At 34.8% G+C, this 21,529-nt stretch overlaps 3 protein-coding genes and 1 long non-coding RNA gene across 6 annotated transcripts; 3 read left to right on the top strand and 1 right to left on the bottom strand.

The window, feature by feature from the left end:
- Window positions 1-126: 126 nt before the first annotated feature.
- LOC136222523 (uncharacterized) lies at window positions 127-2,666 on the bottom strand. Of its 3 annotated transcripts, XR_010685680.1 has the most exons (7): window positions 2,319-2,665; window positions 2,075-2,210; window positions 1,743-1,924; window positions 1,407-1,470; window positions 892-1,155; window positions 667-759; window positions 127-430 (listed from the first exon to the last, which is right to left on the bottom strand). It is a non-coding gene; the product is annotated as an uncharacterized lncRNA (long non-coding RNA). The 3 variants fall into 3 exon arrangements; XR_010685678.1 differs by having other exon boundaries at window positions 129-759; window positions 1,743-1,914; window positions 2,319-2,666; XR_010685675.1 differs by having other exon boundaries at window positions 130-759.
- A 1,113-nt stretch (window positions 2,667-3,779) lies between these two features.
- LOC136217279 (DUF21 domain-containing protein At2g14520-like) lies at window positions 3,780-7,177 on the top strand. Its single transcript, XM_066003880.1, is given in 11 exon segments — window positions 3,780-4,040; window positions 4,239-4,322; window positions 4,407-4,520; window positions 4,722-4,808; window positions 4,877-5,016; window positions 5,110-5,197; window positions 5,320-5,405; window positions 5,906-6,141; window positions 6,212-6,396; window positions 6,544-6,590; window positions 7,069-7,177. Coding segments are annotated over 11 exon segments (1,437 nt in total).
- Window positions 7,178-8,969: 1,792 nt separating this feature from the next.
- Window positions 8,970-12,476, top strand: LOC136217270 (DUF21 domain-containing protein At5g52790-like). Its single transcript, XM_066003869.1, has 13 exons — window positions 8,970-9,150; window positions 9,245-9,321; window positions 9,426-9,509; window positions 9,602-9,715; window positions 10,325-10,411; window positions 10,566-10,705; window positions 10,800-10,887; window positions 11,014-11,087; window positions 11,199-11,371; window positions 11,453-11,718; window positions 11,828-11,874; window positions 11,982-12,228; window positions 12,429-12,476. Exons 1-13 carry the CDS (start codon window positions 8,970-8,972, stop codon window positions 12,474-12,476), a joined length of 1,626 nt encoding a protein of 541 aa, XP_065859941.1.
- Window positions 12,477-17,386: 4,910 nt separating this feature from the next.
- LOC136224722 (uncharacterized protein PAM68-like) lies at window positions 17,387-18,112 on the top strand. Its single transcript, XM_066013140.1, has one exon. The coding sequence runs from the start codon at window positions 17,485-17,487 to the stop codon at window positions 18,022-18,024; it is 540 nt and encodes a 179-aa protein (XP_065869212.1). The 5' UTR covers window positions 17,387-17,484; the 3' UTR covers window positions 18,025-18,112.
- Window positions 18,113-21,529: the final 3,417 nt, after the last annotated feature.

Raw genomic sequence — 21,529 nt, 5'->3', positions numbered from 1 at the left:
AAATTGATACTTACTAAAAACCATAGGTCTATTTTGGTACCTTATTTCAATATAATGAACCCGTGGAGGAGAGTAAATGAAATATAATGTCATCTATATATGCAAAAAAAAAAATCATGAATAAACCTGATTTCAGTAAAAAGAATAATGGAGCATGAATTAGAAACACAAGCAGTACATATAATAAGAGTATTATAGAAAAATTAAAAGCATGAATGTTGAGATAATATGCATGCTTATTTTTTACAAGCATTGAAAGTAAATCTGTCACTGCAGTAGCAATCTTGAGAGTCCGGAAGCAGATGTCATACAAGGCCTCATTGTCCAAAACTATACATTCATCAACATTCTTCTCTAATCTTGGAAATAAGAAGAGTTCCCATGCCAGAACCAGTACCTCCACCCAATGAATGACAAACTTGGAATCCACCTGCATTATTTATCAGCATAAAGGAAATGCATGAAAGTAGACTAACGAATATTTTATGCACATTTTGGAAGTTTGAAATGCTAATTAAGTTTTTTTTGAACAAATTTAGAGTGCATGATGTATTAAACCTTTATTTTTTAATAAGATCAGGAACTAATAAATGGGATGTAATACAGAGCTATTTGCCATCAGAGACACCAAGTGGATTGAAAAGGCTGAGGAAGAAAGAATTAGACCTGTTTCTAACATTCATCTCAAATGACCTGTTTTAGGTGGCATTGCCAATCCTTTTCCATATCCAAGGCGTTGCAGAACTGGATGCCCACCCTCTAAAATCGATAAAAAAAAAACCATGATTTTTTAAATTGTTCCACATCAATTAATATCAATTTCACTAACACATTATTTGAATTCAAATGCTAGACCCATTATCGGAATCAAGAAGCAACATCAAGACTTACGTGCCAAGGGATGAGGCATTTTCATAGATAAAAGATGCTTCATTTATAGGAAAGACAGTAAAATCTGTTCTTCATAGCCTAGTTCCACAAATTGCCATAAGATTACTTGACAAAACACTTGGATTCCTTTACTTCAATGCCATTGACTCACTTTTCAAACAAGGTGTTGTCCTGCCCAAGGGTACAAAACTTGGGGCTATTCCAAAGACTTGTCAAAATTGCTAAAGACGGTGGAGATGATCTTCTGCGTTTTGAGATGACCACCTGCATTCATACATCGTAATAACTTCTAACTCCATGATATTGTAGAGTTTAATTTAAGCATATGACAGCACAAAAACATGTTTTCTTAAAGCATTAGCCAGTTCTGTAAGATCATTAATATTAGATCCAAGAGGACAAAATCAGCCGATGGAAAACGCTTGCATATCAAAGAGAGATAACTTCTATTATTAAGAAAAGAACAGACATTTGCTTAGTATAATATGAAATTGATGTTCCGTTGAATTACTTACCTTGTCATTAACAAATTTTCACCAACCAAGCATTCTATTTTCGGGATACTTCTTCGCTACTCCACTGGAAACACAAGACAAGACATTTCAATTCCAATGTGAAAAAGAGCATGAGTTATCAATCTACCATTGATTGGCACTGCAATTTTAATGTTGCTGTTATATGTAAAGCTTTTCCCATATTCACAAAATTTGGCACAAATTATATATAAAAATATTCAATATTATATATCAATGGCTCTCAAGCATCACCTAATGAAAGGAAAGCATAAGTAATAGTTAATCAAACTGTTTTGTGAGTTTGGGCATGATCTTCAGTAAGGAGAGAAAACAAACCATAAGTAGCACATTGATCTGATCATTGGATGAACCATTGGTGATGAGAGTATCAAGAAAATCTCTATCTTTTCCTTTGCATACTCTTCTTTCTTCAACAATACCTTCAAAAATCTCAAAACATCTCTCATGTAATTCCTTAATTTTCTTCTGCAAACCTTGCAAATCAAACCTACCAAAAACTGGATACAAATCAGACAAATTAGGAGTTGAAGCAACCTCTAATATTCTACTCAAAAGCCACTTCATATCTCCATTTTCTAAATCTTCATAGTTCATAAGATTTCTTGACACAAAAATGCAACTCAACATGTTAAAAACAGTAACCATACCAATTTCTTTCAATTTCTTTTGGAAAATCAACAGGTGCCCACTTTACTTCCAACTAGAAGGCCAGAACGTATGTACTCCATATTCGTCTTCCAGTTGTCTAAGGAGGTAATTTAATGCACCGCTCAAAACAGAACCCTGTAAAAACAAAACAACAAGATTCTTGAATACACATACATGAAGAAAGAAATTGAGAAATCCTGAAAGGGTAGAAACCCTTAATTTAAAAACTGAAAAACGATATACCCTTAATTTCAAGCCTGATTTCAATTGTGTAAGCACTCTGGAAATCAAAATGATCGGAGATGAACCTCTTCAGAACAGTCAAACTTCGGTTGGCCACGGATTGACTCCTCCGGTCGATTCTACCTCGGCCATTAGATTCGAAAATTGGGCTGGTTTAGAAGAATCAGAAGTACGCAACGAAGTCGCCATAGATAGCAACGAACCGGAGGTAAAAAGGTTGCAACGACAGTTGCAGTCACCGGAGGTAAAAAGGCAGAAAAAGGTTGCAACGACAGTTGCCGGAGGTAGGGTGGAAAAAGGTAGAATCCGATTGAGTTAAACACGTACCAAACACAGGAAACAATGCAAGTTTTAATTTTAATTTTTTATTTTCTAATTTAACGTGGGCCCAGCTGAAATGTATTAATGAATAAACGTGTATTCATTGTATTGGATATAAGTTCCATTTGGATATCCTACATGGAACTACAATAGCACGGTATAAAATCTCCTAAATGTGTGTTTCTTATTTTACTTTTATTCCCATAATTTTATTATTACCGTATTAATTTTATACATATAACCTTATATTTACAGAATAACAATAAGCTGAGTAATATTTTATTTTTTTGATGGAATAAGCTGAGTAATTAAGAGTGAACTCTTTCTTCGTTAAAAAAAAAAAAAAGTGAACTCTTTCCTAAAACAAAACTTGGTTTTGACATCATTTGTCAACTAAAACTAGTTGACCTAAAAGTTATACACAAGGCCAACATTGACTTTTATATATAATGTCAAACGGTGAATAAAGTTAAAAGTTTAAAACGGGAAAAAATCTCCTAATGTTGCTGTTCATAACAATGAACAAATTATACAAAATCTCCTAATGTGATGAGAGAGCTATCCATATATATTTATGATTATCTAATCTCCCTATGGAATTTGCCGCTTCATACATACCTACAAATGAAACGGCAATGTGTTGGGCGTTGACTAGTTCATTAAAATTAAAGTGAAAATGACACAATTTACAAGGCATTGGTAAAGATTCAAGGTGTTTGGCTACTGCTATTTTATCAGAAGAGTTTTTAGTATTTGGTTAGACACTGCTATATGTCTTTTATAGTTGAAAAGTAGCTTATAAAAGTGAATCATTGTTTTTTGAAAAAACAGTCTTTTTTCAACGGTAAAAAAAAAAAAACTATAACAGCAAACAACAATCAAACCAAATAGTTCTCACTAAAGTATATATATTTTAACTCATGAATATTTGGCTTTTCTTCACAAAAATTGGATATTCCAATATCATATTTTCTCCATTTCTTGTCTTAATCCAATATTCAAGTTAACTGCTGCAGCCTGCAGTGTCACTCTTACTAACCTATTCGATCTTCATATCCATATATATATAACAAACTTAGTTACTGAGTACTGACCAATTAATGACCATATATTAATACCTATTCCAGTGCTCCCATAAGTATGGAAGATGTTGCCGAGGCATATTGTTGCAAACCAGAATTCTGGGCATATCTTACCATATGTGGCATCCTTGTATCTGTTGCTGGCATTACATCAGGCCTCGCTTTAGGTCTCTTGTCTTTCAGTCAAGTCGATCTTGAGGTTCTCATCAAGGCCGGCAAGCCCAAAAACCGCAAATATGCAGAAAGAATTCTCCCAATTGTCAAGAATCAACATCTCTTATTGTGTACACTACTTGTAGCCAAAACACTCGCCACCGAGGTTCGTATGTGACAATGCAAGTTTTCAGCGACGGATTCAAGAATTCACTGACAGAGGGAGTTTTGAGATGCTTTCAATTTGATATTTTTTTGGCGACCATTGGATTCTCAAACTCTCTCGGTCCTCCTTGGATCCGTCGCTGAAAGTTTTTAGTTTTTTTAAAATATTGCTTCTGTTGTTGATTAGTTGTTTTTATAGGCACTGCCAATTTTTCTGGACAACATTCTCCCACCATGGGGTGCCATTCTCATGTCAGTCATTTTTGTACTTGCATTTGCAGAGGTAAATCTTTTATTACACATATAAAAATCTTTCACTTTTCTTTTCTTAATAAAGGAGATTATTGATTTTATTTTCCTTAATTAGATTATACCTCAAGCAGTGTGTGCTCGGCATGGACTAAGTCTCGGTGCACATTTCTCTCCCGTAGTTCGATTTCTCCTGCTGGTGTCCTACCCTATAGCATTCCCAATAAGCAAGGTTTGTCTGTTAAGCACTAACAACGAAAATTAGAACAGACGGAAATATCGTCGCTAATGCCGTCGATAATTATAAATTCGTTGCAGATTCTCAATTTAGTGAAATTACTGATGAAAAATACACATTTGGCGATGGAAATTTCCGTTCTAATTATTAATTGTTTTGATTAAATTAGCTGAACATTGTTTCTTTTTGGGGCAGCTGCTAGATTGGCTGCTGGGAAAGGGGCATTCTGCACTATTAAGGCGGGCAGAGCTGAAGACATTAGTGGATTTGCACGCCGATGAGGTTAATATGAACTTCTTTTTTTTACTCTATGTATTAGTAAAATTATAGTTTTGATTTCTATTTATTAGGCAGGGAAAGGTGGAGATTTGTCACATCATGAAACTACAATTATTTCTGGTGCTTTGGATTTGACTCAAAAGACTGCTAAAGATGCTATGACACCCCTTTCTCAAACATTTTGTCTAGATATAAATTCCAAACTCGACATGTAATTAACATCATCATCTTCTTCTTCTTCTCTTCCATGTGAATTGTTTAAATTAACTGACTCATATATCAAAATTTAATGAATGATCCATAGAGATACAATGGGGATGATAATGAATGAAGGACATAGCCGTATACCCATCTTCTCCGGAACCCGAAACAACATTATGGGCATCATTCTGGTAAAGCTGTTTTTAACTTTAACAATCAAATTCGTAATTAAATTGATCAACTTCGAGAGTATCTAATTTAAAGATTTTTATTATTTTGAATAAGACATAGTAACGATTTTTTGTTTGGATAGGTAAAAGATTTGATATTCTGCCGTCCTGAAGATGAAACCCCAATAAAAAATATGACAATCAGAAAAATCCCTAGGTATGTACGTTGATAACTCTGTATCTGAATTTGCTATTGAGTGTCGAAGTTTCTGTGGAGTCTTCGGAGGTTTTAAGTGTAAAATGGAATAAGAAGTTCAGAGAGAGGTTGGAGTCTGTCGAACTCGCGCACTCTGATGATTACGTTAGTAGCTATTTGGAAGGGTCGAAGAGTAAAGACGAATTTGTGAGATAGTAGTATCAACATAACATTGGTTGTGAACATACCTGCCTATTTATAGGGTTAGGCTGATCCCTTCTTCTTCTAGAAATTCCTTTTGTATTAGGAATCCTTTTTCTGTTAGAAATCTGACTTCGGGAGAAGTCCTTCATGATAGAGAGTTTCTGATCCAGCTGCATGGAGATTTTCCTTAATGGGAAATGTTCCATGAAAGTCTTTGGTATATTCAAAGGTCGGTGTTTTGACACGTGGTGCCTGATCTGAGGGTCCTTGTAACGCCACATGTCTTGATTCATTTCGTATAAGCACAGTTCCTGATGAGTTACATTCACTTTAACATTGAATACTTTTGTATACATGTGATAAATTTGACATTGCAGGGTGTATGAAGAATGGCCACTATATAGTATAATGAGTCAATTCAAGAAGGGTCACAGCCACATGGCTATTGTTGTGAAGAGTAACAAGGATGTGAAGATTAATGTTAACACTGAACTAGGCCAGCCCCAGCCTCCTTTCCTGAATGACACTGCAGATATAAATTCAAGACCAACTCAAATAATAAAAGGTTGAGAAAAATTTCCAATTATATTATTTTTAGACTGTTCTTGGTCTAATGTTATTTATCTTTTTCACAGGAATGACTTCTTCACAGGATCAGAGTGAAAATATCAGCATCGGCACAATTAGTTCGTCGTTGGATTTCAGGGACAAGGTTATGACTGAGCAGGAGAAAGAGGTTCATCGGCAGGGCGATCCAAACATGGATGAGGAGGCTACTGGTATTATAACAATGGAGGATGTTATGGAGGAATTACTACAGGTTCTTATTTTTTTCCCTTAAAAAATGACATTTTTGTGCGAGGGACAGGGAAAGACAGGGGATTTGGGACAACAGATTTTCTTCGATTTTATTTGATATATGCAGTATATATACAAGACTGATAATTTTTTATATTCTATTTTGAAGGAGGAAATTCTGGATGAAACCGATGAATATATTGCTGTCCATGACAAGTGAGTAGCTTCGTGCTTATATTTATTTCTAGTGGCGGAATCCAAACCAAATACTTGAGGGTCAATAAGGAGAAATTATTAAAGCGTCCAGGTCCTTCGTGTTAAATGGAGATCTCAAAACTACACATGTCAAAAAATGAAAATGTGTGGAGGTCCTCTATTCGGCATGAAAAATTTGAACATCTAGTCAATAAGAAACACAATATTTTTGGATTAAAAAATACGACAGAAATATCCGTCCCAATTTCCCCCGTGTTGCCAAATTTATTTAATATTTAGCGATGGCAACTTGGACGGTAAATATGTTTTTCTTTTTTCTACCCGTATTTGGGGGTAACACCTCTAAATCTGGCCCTGATTATTTCTAATTAATCTGCTTTAATTCACATTCAATAAAAATGACCAATGGGTGTGTGTATATATATAATGGTACTGATTATATATTTTATGTTTTTTTTTTAAAAAAAAAAATTTGCAGTATTAGAATTAGGCTGGCGAGTTCAAGAACATCATCAGGATCTTTTGGAAGAGCTTCTTCTTCTCATCGTCATCGTATAAATCCGGAACCATCTCCACTTGGATCGTGATACTCCAACATCAAATTAATTATTAATTTTAATTATTGTTTTCTTTCTCAAGCTTGATTGTTACATCTAATAATGTAGTTACAATTATGTATTATGAACCCAGAAAAAACTATATTTTCATTTGATTTCACTGGATTTATCAGCAAAGGATGTGGATGCAAATTTACTCTTGTAGAAATCTACAAGTTTAGATAGATTATGAAAAATGTTAGATTGATGAGGACTTAATTGATTATAAAGTATTTTAATTAGTATTAGATTGAAATTTGCACAAACTGAAGCTAGCAAACTCTAATAATAACTGTTAGACCCTGATTTTGCATACTGTACCTCCGTCTTTGCTCTCTTCCATAAGCATGGATCCATTTTGGGAAGTTACCAAAAATTTCCCAAATTCATATGAAAAACAAGATAGCTTATTGATTTACTTTCCTTGCACCAAAACCGAAATTGGAGTGCAGCAATTCAATCTTTTACCCATTTCAAAACAGAGCGAAGAATATCGGTATCTTGAATTTAAAAAATATGGAGAACTGCTCTGCTCCGAAGCAAATTCGAAACAGCTCTATTATGGAATGGCAACTTGCATTTACATGGTTTTATCTGTCAATGTCTTCTACATTAGTGCCTTTTTCCCCCATGAAAAGTAGCATCTCATAAGCCACAAGTGCTCCGTGTCTCATAATTGACCAGAAAATGGTTGTTTTCTTACAATTTGCAGTGGCTACAACAGAAGAATTAGAACAAGGTTGCTAAGTTTAGTGCATAACTTAGCAAATTATAAGTTAGGTTCTTGTCCCAATCAATTAAGAAAACTTTGGATCTTTCCTGTCCTTAGAGAGCACTTTTTGTTAATTAGTTTCAACCATTTCTGATAAGTGACAAGTGTAAAGTTCTCTGCCATCAACACTGTGTCTTTACATTGGTCTAATACTATTTCTATGCATGCTTCTCAAAGGTCAGGTCAGTTTGGTTATACCCCATTTATTTGCTCTTCTTCTCATCTTGAAGGGGCAGTTTTTGTCTGTGTGACCCTAAAATATTTTATTCTTATTAGACATGCTGTTATATGCCAAGCCTCACAAGCTGCAAAATCCAGTGGCAAAACACCAAATTAGTGTAAGATTCAACTGCTCCACTCTTTTATATTAGTACTAGGTAGCATCATTATCACACTTCAGAGGACATCATCAAATATAGAATTGCATCAAAAAGGAGGAAATAATTCTACTAGTGATCTTAGTGAAAGAACTTTATTATTAGGGTAAAATACATACATGGCCCCTGAACTATAGCACTACTAACATTATGATCTCTAAACTTCACTTTGTGACATAAAAGTCCTTCTTGAACTTTACATGATACTAACATTAAAGTCCAAACCAAAGAAAATCCGTTGTATAATGATGACATGGAAATAGGTATTTGACCATAATTAATGTCACGACTCATGAAATGAAATTTAGGGGCCACAGTGTTAGTACGGCTATATAATTAAGGGGCATGAATGTATTCTACCCTTTATTATTGCAATTACAATATTTTTAGCCCCCATACATCATGACTACTCTCTTTTAGGTAGAATTCAGCAAATCAGATATTATTATCTATAGTGAAACCCCTGAGAAACTGTCATGTCCTAAACTATTCCAAATATTATATTAGGTAGTTTGCTTTATATAACACCTCTGTTGAGCTTTCATACCTCATGCTTCTCTTTTTTTCATTAACACTCCTACATTCACTTCACTAATCCAAAGCTTTGAGGTTTTATTGATTTTTCTGGAGAGTAATGGCAGCAAATGATGTGCCATGTTGTGAACCCATGTTCTGGACTTATCTAGTCATATGTGTGGCTTTGGTGTGTTTTGCTGGCCTCATGTCTGGCCTTACACTAGGACTCATGTCTCTCAGCTTGGTTGATCTTGAGGTCCTCATCAAAGCTGGTCAGCCTCAAGACCGCAAGAATGCAGGTAAATTCTACTTATCAATATTTTTGTTTCCTTTCAAATTTCTTAACCGCCCGGTCTGCCAGAAAAACCTGAGTTTGTGCTTTATTGATGGCAGAGAAAATTTTGCCAGTTGTTAAGAATCAGCATTTACTCTTGTGTACCCTCCTCATAGGCAATGCCCTTGCAATGGAGGTATATATCTATCTATCTATCTATCTATCTATTTATCTTATAACATTAATCTTTCAAACTTCCAACTGAAGATAATCTGATCTGAGTTTGTTTTCAATATAAAGGCCCTGCCTATATTCATTGATGCGCTGCTTCCAGCTTGGGGTGCTATACTAATATCAGTTACTCTAATACTTGCATTTGGTGAGGTAAATTCCTAATATTTACAACTAATCTTATTTGGAACTGCATGATTAATGTACTAAGAGCTTAATGGGTTTTTTTTTTTTTTTTTTTGTAGATTATCCCTCAGGCTGTTTGTTCTCGGTATGGACTGAGTGTTGGTGCGAAATTGTCTTTTCTAGTTCAGTTGATTGTTATAGTCCTCTTCCCATTAGCTTATCCGATCAGTAAGGTAACTTGCACCAGTTTCTGCTTTGAAAAGGATGGTTTTTGTTTGATTGTGGAAATCATGTTCTGATTTTTGTATATGTACGTGTTTAACATTTTCAGTTCTAAGCTATGTTGCACGTGTCATGGAACCGATTGAACTAAAAGCTCAAGCTAATAGTTAAGGCTCAATCATGTATCTTATATTAATCTCTGACACACCCCCCACACGCAAATGCCCATTAGGCTTGCAGCGTGCACAACACAGGCCCATCCCGCCATGTGCTTTTAATTCCACAAATTAATGAGGTTGCCGGGACTCGAACCCTCGACCGTTTGGTCGACGAGGCTCTGATACCATGTCATGGAACCGATTAAACTAAAAGCTCAAGCTAATAGTTAAGGCTCAATCATGTATCTTATATTAATCTCTGACAGCACGAAAACTCCTCTTCAGTAGCGTTTCCGAGTTTTGTTTCTGTTTCAGTTTTTTTTCCATTTCGATGTCCATTTCCATTTCCTTTCTATTGTTTGAACACTATGCTTCATAAATAAGGTTTCTCAGTGTGTCGTTTCTCTTTTAGTTTCCGTTTCCGTACCACAACATATTCTAAGTTTTTTCCCTCTATGACAGTTGTTGGATTGGGTCCTTGGGAAAAAGCATTCTGCACTCTTAAGACGGGCAGAACTGAAGACTTTGATTGACATGCATGGAAATGAGGTTAACCCCTTTCTTCTTTCTTCCCTTTAAAGGAAAAGAAAATAACTCCTAAAGCAAGTTTACTTGCTGTGATTAACTGAGAACCTACCCATTTACTAGAAATGAAACTATATTGATAAATTTTCTTTGAAGGTCATGTCTAATTAATTCTTAGGCAGGGAAAGGTGGAGAGCTTACACATGATGAAACCACTGTCATTACTGGAGCGTTGGATATGACTCAGAAGACAGCCAAAGATGCCATGACACCATTATCAAAAATATTTTCACTCGATATAAATTCTAAACTTGATGAGTATTGTTCTTGAATTTCTTTAGAGAATTCCGTTCATTCTTACCATCTGATTAATATGTCTATGTGTGCTTATAATTTTTAATCTGTTTCCCAGGAAAACAATGGAGATGATAGTAAGCAAAGGACATAGTCGCATTCCCATTTCTTCTGGAAATCCAGCACATATTATTGGCCTAATTTTGGTAAGCACTAAACATGCTTCTTTTGCATAGGATCTTGTTTCTTTAATTCAGATTCTGCTCTCTTGTATTGGTGACTGTGGACTTGTGGAGAAAGTGAAATGTCAAATATGTTCCTATATTTTGTAGGTTAAAAATTTAATCAAGTTCAGTCCAGAAGATGAAACTCCTTTAAAAGAGATAACAATCAGGAAAGTTCCAAGGTATAAATTGTTGTTAATTTCTTAGGTTGCTGATTTCTGAGCTATAGAAAAAGTAATTTGATCTTTCATGAAGCAGTTATACTAAATCTTTGATCTTACAATTTATGCTAGGGTACCTGATAATTTGCCTCTATATGATATATTGAATCAATTTCAAATTGGTCATAGCCACATGGCTGTTGTTGTCAAATGCAAAAATGATCATGACAAAGACACTGCTGAAGAAAGAAAATCCAAAACAAATACAACTCCTAAATCAAAACAAAGAAATGGAGACATTAAAGGTAGAATTGCATTGCATATCAATTAACTAAACATATAAAATATCACTTGTTTACAGCTTCTAAGCTCTATAGTATATTCAGGGATCGTTCATCCGCCTGGTCAGATCGAGAAATTGAACATCTGTATCCACTCACCATCATCTCTTTACTGCACTAACACTGAAGTTGAAAGTCGAATCCCTAAAGATGTCATCGACCAAGGAAATTACTTGAACCAAATGTTACAGCTGAGAAGTGCATACCAAGATCAAAATCTTTTGATTGACAATCTGAAATCTCTTTCAGCTTTAGATGAAGAGGTCATTGGCATCATAACTTTAGAAGATGTAATTGAGGAATTGCTGCAGGTGATGAATCCTTAACTTATTTCAATACATTAAAAGTAGCCTAGTTAGTGCACCTGCAAGATGAATATGATCTTTAATCAGAAAAGTTGTCAATGTATTTGTATTGTAGGAAGAAATCCTGGATGAGACTGATGAGTATCTTGATGTCCACAACAAGTAAGGGGACATCAGTTGTCATTTTCATTGTGTCATCTCCCTCTTTTTATTTTGTGCACCATAGATATCAGTCAATTAAATGATTCCTGTTTTTTTCCCCTTGAAAGGATTAAAATCAATATGCTACCTTGGCGAAGATCACCATTACTGTCTCCAGTAGCAGCATCGCCTTCCCATATTCAGTGGCGGACTCCAGTGGCTTCACCAGTTTCTTCTTATCATCATAGTCCACTATCCTCCTGCAATCAAAGTCCCATACTGCATTCTCCAATTCCACCTTATGTTCATTCTCCATTGATTAGATCAACTTTATCAGCTTCTCCTGCTGTACATTGCTCACCATCCTCTGCTAATGTATGTTTTGCTACTACTAAGTACATGAATTTTAAGTTAGTTCCATTTAATGCTTCAATTATTATTCCTTGAGAAAACCTGCTTACTACAAACAGCAGAGGTAGATGTTCTTGTATTTTTTGCTGAAAATTTGCAATTCTGCAAAGAAAATGTCTGTATTCTGTCATAAACTTCTCTGTTTACATCTTACATTTTTGCAGGTTTCAGGGAAATCATATGTGAAGATGAGAAGACCAGAGAATTTTTAGATGAGAAGGTTTTCTGTCAAAGAAAATAAGCAAATTGACTCTGTAAACATAAATAAGTTTGTAATCTTCTAGGATTGTGGGAATTGTTGTCTGTTATCACCAGTGAAGTTTGAAGTTATAAGAAGCAGCAATCTTTTTCTTATTATGTCTGAATAAAGACAGCAGCATTAGCATCTTTTCTTTAGTATTATTCAGGCACTGAGAACAGAAAAAATTAAGAGTAAACCCATAGCTATCTCATCCACATCATCAATTGCGAGCCACATCAGCTTTTCGGACACATCAGCACTCTCTACTTATTATAAGTGAAATAGTCCTTAAAAGTAGAAGGGTAAAAAGGGTTGATACTACATTCTCCATGAGTACTTTAGAACAAGTAAATGTTTTGATGAGAAGTAAATGCTATCGGAGTATTGTAAAATTTCACAATTTTAATGGCTTGAATCGATGAAATACGGCTAAATGTCATTTCTTGCGTGCCTATATGAACTGTTGGTAAGGTATCTAGATTCATCGGTTTATTATTCTATTGCTCAGCCAGGTTCATTTCTCCATGTTTAGTGTGCTTTTTGCCTTTCAATATTAAACAGAGATAGAAAGTGTTTGACAAATTCCGAAACAACTGCTTTTTGCAGAAAAAACAACTAATATCTACTACCTATCAGCAACAACTAACAACAGCAGGAAACAGGAATAGCTAAAACAAATCGACACATAGACCTCAAGCCATGAAGACAGGCCGGGTTTGGTATTATAACTAAACATATTTATTTTGATATATTAATTCATCTAAAAAGTCAAAAGACTCTTGTTCTCAATGTGAAAGGGACCTTCGTTTCTCTCATTAGACTTTTACAAGCTGCTTTAGACAACAACTAATCAGAGTAAGATTCTTGCTTACATCTGCACTTTCAACTGCTCCATCTGCACCAGTGGATCATATGTGATTATTGGAAGATGATTGTAATTGCCATTATATCATGAGTTGACTCTCTGGTTGAATGAACTGTGATATATATGTTTTTTTTTTTTAAACTCAAAATTTGACCATAGGTTTTTCTTATCTTATAAATTGCTCTATGTAGATCTGGTGGTGAAGTTTTCAAGACTCTTATTTTTTAAATAAATGAGCTAAGAAAAAAGATTACTTACATCTACATATTTCTAGTTTTAATATTATATTTGTGTATGCACCTGCTTTTGAGTAGATGGTTGGTGGTGTAAATATTAGTTTGTGCATGCTTCTTTAACAACTTGATTCTATGTTCATCATTGTTAATAAAAAAACAGTTGATTTTTGCTTGAGATGAGAGTGAAAGGCGGCAAATTATGTATCTAGTCATGTATGTTATATGAGTAATTAATTCAGAATGAACATGTGATATTTTGTTATCTCACAAATTTAAGATTCAAAACATAGGTGGTTCATATATCAAGGCAAAAACTAGATTCAGTAACTCCATCAGAACCCATTTTGGTGGACTGAGTTTTCATTTGTTTATTTCAACATATTAAATTCTTTATCCTTTAATTGTAGTCACATTAAATTAGTTATCCTATCTAATTCAATTAAAATACCATTACTAATTTCTTAAGTGTCTATAGTTGCACTTTTTGCAATTTGAATTATGTTTTTTTTTAAGTTTTTCAGTAGCCATATTACAAAAATTTGCTTTCAAACCGTTAAAAATACCAATTTTAAACGCGAATGAAATTATTGATGCTTTGTTAACAATTTTTTTATGTTCAAAGTTGATTCTTCCGGTCATTTGAGGCTAAATGTGATTAAAAAAAGATCAAAAGATTAACGTGTTAAAATTATTAAAACTCTAATCCACTAAAATGAGAATGATCAAGAGTCTCAGAATGCTTTTTGTCATATATCAAACCCAAAGCATCCTTTTGTAAGCTAGCAAAACAACCATAGTTTGGAATAACATCCTTCCTTGACCGAGAGGTTTCACTACTTCTGAGGATGGGGTTTCCGACGTAAAACTGCATAAACCGAACTTTTTTTTGTCATGAGCAGCTTTCATTCTTTGTCAATATGCAAACATCTTGATTGCTACTTGATCTCTTTTTTCCTCTAACAAATCCATTTGTTTTCTCAAGTTCCCTTCATTATTTGCCTCCGAGTAGTAAACTACTTTTAGGTTGGAGGCTCCAATCTCAGCTGGGACGAATGCTTCAATCTCGTATGTGAGAGAGAAGGGTGTTTCTCTTGTGGGCTTCCTAGGCGTTGTTCGGTAAGCCTAAAAGACGTTGTGAAAGTCCTCTACCATAAATGAACCATGAGTGTCTACCCTCTTCTTTAGACCATGCACTATGGTTTGATTCCTTACCTCGGTCACCCTGTTTGTTTAAGGATGGGATACTGAAGTGAACCGAAACTTGATATGTATACATATACGACATGAAGAAAGTACATTCAAACTATTTATTGTATCACTGATGATGGTATCACGATTCCAAATTTGCTGATAATGGCCTTTTCCAAAAAGTTGATTATTTTCTTAAGTGTGTGGACGTTCGACTTCCATCCACTTAGTGAAATGATCAACATCCACAATCGGATATTTCTTTTCATATTGTACCTCTATGATGAAGCCTATTATGTCAATTTTCCATGTGGAAAATGGCCACACTAATTGGATGATTTTCATTACGGCGGCAAGAGACCTTAAATAGGGCACATATATTTGGCATGGGCACTTTCGGAAAATATCAACATCATCCGGGGCCATTCTAGGCCAGTAGAATCCCTAGAGTGTTGTCTTTCTCACTAAAGAATCTTTACCTTCATGGTTTCGACAACAAGATTTCACAATATATGTGTTGAGCTTCGCCAAATCCAACACACTTAAGCCATATATGGTTGAAAGACCTTCAGTAGAGAGTGTCATCTATTATAGAGTACCATCGGGACTTTAATGACCTTGAATTCCTCGATTTTTTCCTTAGTAGGGTTTTTATTGTCAAGTGTGAGAAAATGGGAAAAAAACTCATCATTGAGGCCCATAACCATTACCTTCGGTTTACGAATGCTTGTTTTGGAGATGATCTCAATATGATATGGACAAATCGAGACCTATCTCTCCCTGGGAATGCACTTTATCTCCACCTTTCTTCGTTCTTATTGTCCTAATGTCATAACCCAATATATTGTTTCAAGGTGGTATCTTTAGCTTCATAATTGTTGAGAGCTAGCTTACCACGAGTTTGGAATCACTTTTAGCGCTGCTCTTTTCGGCTTTATGACATTCAGTATCCGGATTCCCTAAACGAAATTTCATACTCTGCTACATTATTGGAGGCAGGGAAGGAATGTGAAGCAGCATTCTTAAGGGCGATGTTATCTAGGCACTTAACGAACACGCCGATACAAACACCTTCTTTGATCGAGCTTCCATTTACAAATATCTCCCAAACATCCAAAGTGGATAGATTGTGTGACTCATATTCTGTTATCTCTGTAAGAAAGTAAGCAAACACATAAGCGTTAAAAGCCTTTTTTAGTTCAAATCTCATATCGAAATCTGTTAAGGGTCCATTCGACCAATCTTCCCAAATTCTTCGGTCATTGAAGTACCTTGCATAGCAGAGTGTTTGTACACATCATGATGGAATGACTTCGAAAATAATGTCAGAGCTTCTGCATGGCAATCATTACATCATATGCTATTTTTTTTCAAGCTCTGAGTATCTCGTTTGAGTGTCTCTCGAGACTCAGCTCACGTAAGACACATGGAACTGCTCCGTGCCTTCCTCTTGGACCAAGACCATCCCTATACATTCTGATGCCACACTCACATACAAGTAAAGTATTTATCACGGAACTGGTCGACTCAACAAATGAGGAGGCAGCAAGAAGTCTTTGAGATCTTCGAAGGACTTTTGGTATTAGATGTTTAATTGAAGCTCTTCACCCTTATAATGCTTTTATAGAAGGGCATGCATCATTCAGCCTAGGAATTTGAGATGAATTGGCCTATAACATTTATCTTTCCATTCAGCCTTTGGACATCATTCACTATTTTAGGCGAGGTGAGGTCTATGATCACTTGGATTTTGTCTCGATTGTCTTTGATTCCTCTTGTGAGATCATAAATCCTAGGAATTTGCTTGACCTCACGTCGAATGTACACTTTTCCAGATCAAACTTCAATTCAAACTCATGGAGTGTCTTAAAGACCGTTTCGAGGTCTAAAGCATGATTCTCAACGGTTTTGCTCTTAGCAACCACATGGTCAACATAGATCCCGATTTTCTCTCCTATGATATCTTTGAAGATTTTGTCAGCCAAGTGTCTCCTGCATTTTTAAGGTCGAAAGACATGACCTTATAGCAGTATGTTTCTTCAGGCGTAATGAAACTACTCTTTTCCATGTCTTCATGAATTTTGTCATCTACACTTCACACGTACGTCATTTTATCAGTAACAAATCACAAACATATGTTGGAATGTAAAAATAAATAAAATAATAATGTCTTTTGTACGAATTGATATGTAATTGGTAAAGAATAAGGAACAAAAATATATGTGTTTTATAATATTGTCTAAAATTGATCCAAATAATCAACGTTAGGGGTAAAATTGCATAATTTTAGATGTTAGAGATAAAATTGATCATGACTCAAAACGTTAGGGGATATTTTTGCACTTTAACTCTTATTGCTTCTTAGTGTTTGATGTTACCGTTTGTTGGTGAGAAGAACTGTTTTCCTAAAAGGATTCCATGCTTTTTAAATATATTCGGGGTGCCTAACCAAACAGTTAAACATCTTACTTTTAAAGACAAACGGAGCAGAAAATTGAGTAACTAGTTAGTATAAAATCCCAAGGATCTCCTCGAAAAAAATATCTTTGGTAACAAAAAAATAAAATAAAAATAGGAGCAGAATTTAGTATAGCCATTCATTATTTTGGATAAGATAACCGCCATAACACCATAAACAGATATTAATCAATGCTCATCCTCATAGTGACGAAGTTACAGATTAACAAGTTATGAACTCCCTAATCCTTTCACAAAGATCACCCTTTTATCTCACAGGTTCTTCATCTCCATCTCCATCTCCATCGAAGCTTCATACAAATTTCCTCCCTACAACCCCACGAAACCTAACTAAATGGCAGCAAAACGCAAATGCCAAAGGCTTTACCAGCAAAAAACCACCGCCCATTAAACAACCCAAACTCGAATTCGAAATCCCCAAAATCCAGAATTCCGGCGGCGAAGATGAGGAAGAAATTCCGAGGGATGTGTTTAATAGGCTTATATTAAGGGTCTGTGTCTGCGTAGGAGTGCCTATGGTGTTAGGGTATGGATTCTTGAGCATTTTTGGAGCTCTTAGAGAACAAGGTTATGATGTGCCTAAATGGATGCCATTTTTGTCAAGTTTTCTTACTTTTGGAGCTTCTTGTTTTGGGATTCCTTATGGTGCTTTGTCTACAAGTTTGGATCCTGACAGAAAAGGTTCAGTTCTTGGATTTGATGAGGCTCAGAAGCATTGGGTTGAGATGTGGGAAGAAGAAGATAAAAGTTGAGACCTTTTCTGTGTTTGCTTTGTTCTTTTTTTATTAGTTTTTGAAGATATGGCTAATTAATGATATGATATTATACTTGTTTTATGCTTATCAATTATGTATTGCAGCATGTACAGGTTATTTTACAGATTAATAGAGATTAGCGTCTTCAAAATGGGTCATAACACGATAACACGATTCGTGTAACTCGCAAATTAAATGAATTAAGATTGATGCTTAATGGATCAAGTCGCCAACACGATTAACTCTTAAAATAAACTGATTGGATCACGGGTTGACTTGTCAACCCATTGATAACTTGTTTTAATCCGTTTGACTTAATGGTAAATAATACAATTTTATTGTACTTAGTTGAATTTGACTTGTAAGATTGAATAATAATTTGTTATTAGTTGATTTTTTAAAATATACTAGATGGTACCTTCGTTTCGCGTCGGGATGAATGTTATACAGAAAAGAGACTTTAAAAAGCATAAGTGTAGTAGATAAATATTAGAATAAAACTAATATCTTAAACTTCATAAGGATAGCAATTTAGCCATAGAATATAGTTCACAAAGACTTACATAAGTTGAAGTTAACCATAAAGAAAGGCAAACAATACATTCAAGACATATCATTATTCTAGGCACATAAGTGGAGACATAACGTCAGTTTTTTTTCGTGGTTAAGGCTGCTTGGATGAAGATGATTATGCCCTTCAAAAGTGAACGAAATTAATATTTTAGTTGCAATGCACTAGGTGAACAAAAAAATTGGGAAGTTCTAAACAAACTTACTCGATGCGTTTCTTTTTCTTAGGTGACTGGATATCTGCTCTGCTTGTGTTCCTTACCTCGTCTATAAAATGAATCATTTTCGAGCAGATTAGGCAGTAGTATGTGAAGATATGGACGAGGTTAATGTTGCAGGTGTTGAAATGGGACTTAAGATCTCTTTTTTGGGAGTTAAGAAGTTGTCTTTTAAAATGTAGACCACTTTAAATGATATGTTAAGTCTTCGACCATGCTGCTGAGCTACACCTGGAAGATTCTTTCCATGCCATAGAGCTTACTAATTGAAGGTGGGATTTCATGTCTTTCTTTAAAACATGAGCTGAGGGAATCTGCAGGTATGCCGATTAGATCGGCTGCCATGTGGCCAAAGAGCACGAAAGATGTATATATATATTGCATGTACTGTCTTCAACAACTAGTTTGATTCTCTATCTGAAAGTAACAAAATATGTTAGTTTTTTTTTTTTTTTTTTTTTGCATTAGTCAATGTGTTTGTTTGTTAAGGTTAGAAGATGTGCCATGTTAATGGGAGTTCATTGATGAATTTGCAGTTTTTACACCAAATTTTGGAGGCTACTTTTGCACTGAGGGCACGTGCGGTACCACCAACCCTCTGGGGCATCAATTTCTTTGATTGTAGCTTTGCAAGTAAATTTTATGTCATATACAAATAAATGTTAGTATAAAATGGTATATATATCTCGTGAAATACTAATTGAGACAATTAAAAAAATATTGGAATAGTAAGTAAACCTTGTCAGTATGGATATCAACTTGCAAGAGTTCTGAGATTGTTTTCCTGCTGACATGTTTCTCTGTTTTAACATCAAGCACTTCAAGCGATTTATTTTCATTCCTTTTTAAGCTAACGAAAAGACGCTCGCAGTCTGATAAGCAACAATTGCATATGTCAATGTAATAGCGAAAAGAAATGTAATGATTCTTGTAAAATTTAAAATAAAAATTAAAAAAATACTATTAAGAAAAAACCTCAATCTCTGGAATTTGTGGATTGTCATAAAGCTTTGTTGCTAAAGTACTATTAAGGGTGAATGCATCTACAAAGTATGGTAATGGAAATTTCAATTGTATTTTTTTATACTCATCAAATAATGCTAACTAAAAGAGCATGCAGTACCGTCGAAAGGGTTAGGAATCATGGCGGCAAAAGCGATAATGACAGGGTCATCTTTTGCAAGTGAAAGGACCCCATCTTCGGGGAAATATATAGCTATTCGCTCCCATAATGTAACTTTTAGTTCTTCCCCACTATTGAGAAAAATACAAAGACAAAAGTTTTGTAGTTATTAGTTCATTTCGAAATACCAAACGATGTAATGTAAATTGAAAGGAGAGAAAGGAATAATTTTTTTTATATCTACGTATGTGTTTGCATAATTTAGAAACTACATATAACATTCAACAAGAAATATAATATATGTTCGTACTTGTTGTTTTGTAGAAGCACGTTGCGCTTGGTCTTTACTTGACCCAGAGCCCGTGTTTATTCAAGGCCACCAATATCAGTAAGTAGACCAAATAAATTTGTCAATTATGAGTTTGGTAATTAGGACAAAGGAATATAAAATTCAAGCTAAACTAAATAATGTGTCAAGTCTAGATCAAAGAATGGTACCACATAAATATTCAATAAGACCAACATGTTCCTTAATGGAGTCAAAGTTTAAAAAATTGGACTTGTCATATGGAATTACAGAGTCATTGTCATCTAACTTCATAACGTACGTGTTGTAAGGAAGTCTTGGGCGAAAAGGACGACATGTGGGTTTGTAACCACTTTGAGCCGAGATTATGGTAAATCCAGATATATGGTATATGCCACCTTCAACCAACAATTCCCGAAATTTTCCAGCCATGCTAAATAATTAGATTTAGGAATTAAAGACAGAACCTGTGAATTGATGAAGAGTTGGTCGAAGCTCAAAATTTGCTTGGTGTTTCTTGGGTTAATAAAGTCCCAACATTGTGCGACTCGCACCTTAATCCGAATGTTTTTGCTACCTTTATTTATGTTCCAAATAGGCCCGTAAAACATAGACCAATCTGGAAAACAAAAAAGAATAAAGGATAAATAAAAAAAACTATGCATTAGTTACCTTAGTAAATGAAGGACTAAAGAGAACTCCACTATGCTTTAAAATGATTAGTTGAATAAGGAGATGATGTCGAGATGAAAAAGTCATAGATATTCAATTGTTGAAAAATTTCAGGATAAATAACATTTTTTGTCAAGTGTAAATTATAGTGTTATTTTCTTTTATGGAAGCATTTTCAATGATAATACGCAGGCCAGATGCGCTTGTAACCCTAGATAAGGCAACATATAATTGCCCATTTGTGAAGACAAGTTCACTTAAAAATAGTCCGACATGATTAAGAGTTTACCCCTGACTTTTATTAATTGTCATACAATAACATATTCTAATAGGGAATTGGCGGCATTGCAAAGTGAAAGGAAATTTATTTTCAGTGCAGTTAAGCGTTATTCTAGGAAGGCATAATACACAAATAACCCCCTGAACTTGTCCAAATGTTGCAACTTCCTCCTCTAACTTTCAATTGTAACAACTTACCCCTCAAACTTGTCCAATTGTAAAATATAACCCCTCAAGCTTGTTCAATTATAAAACAGAACCCCAAATTGTTGACACGGGCTGCAATTGAAGAAACACATGAAATACAAAAGCTGCAAACGCTCGTGGAATGTG

This window comes from Euphorbia lathyris, chromosome 1 (assembly GCF_963576675.1).
Source record: "Euphorbia lathyris chromosome 1, ddEupLath1.1, whole genome shotgun sequence".
Classification (NCBI taxonomy): Eukaryota; Viridiplantae; Streptophyta; class Magnoliopsida; order Malpighiales; family Euphorbiaceae; genus Euphorbia; species Euphorbia lathyris.
This window is presented reverse-complemented; position numbering and strand designations above follow the sequence as displayed.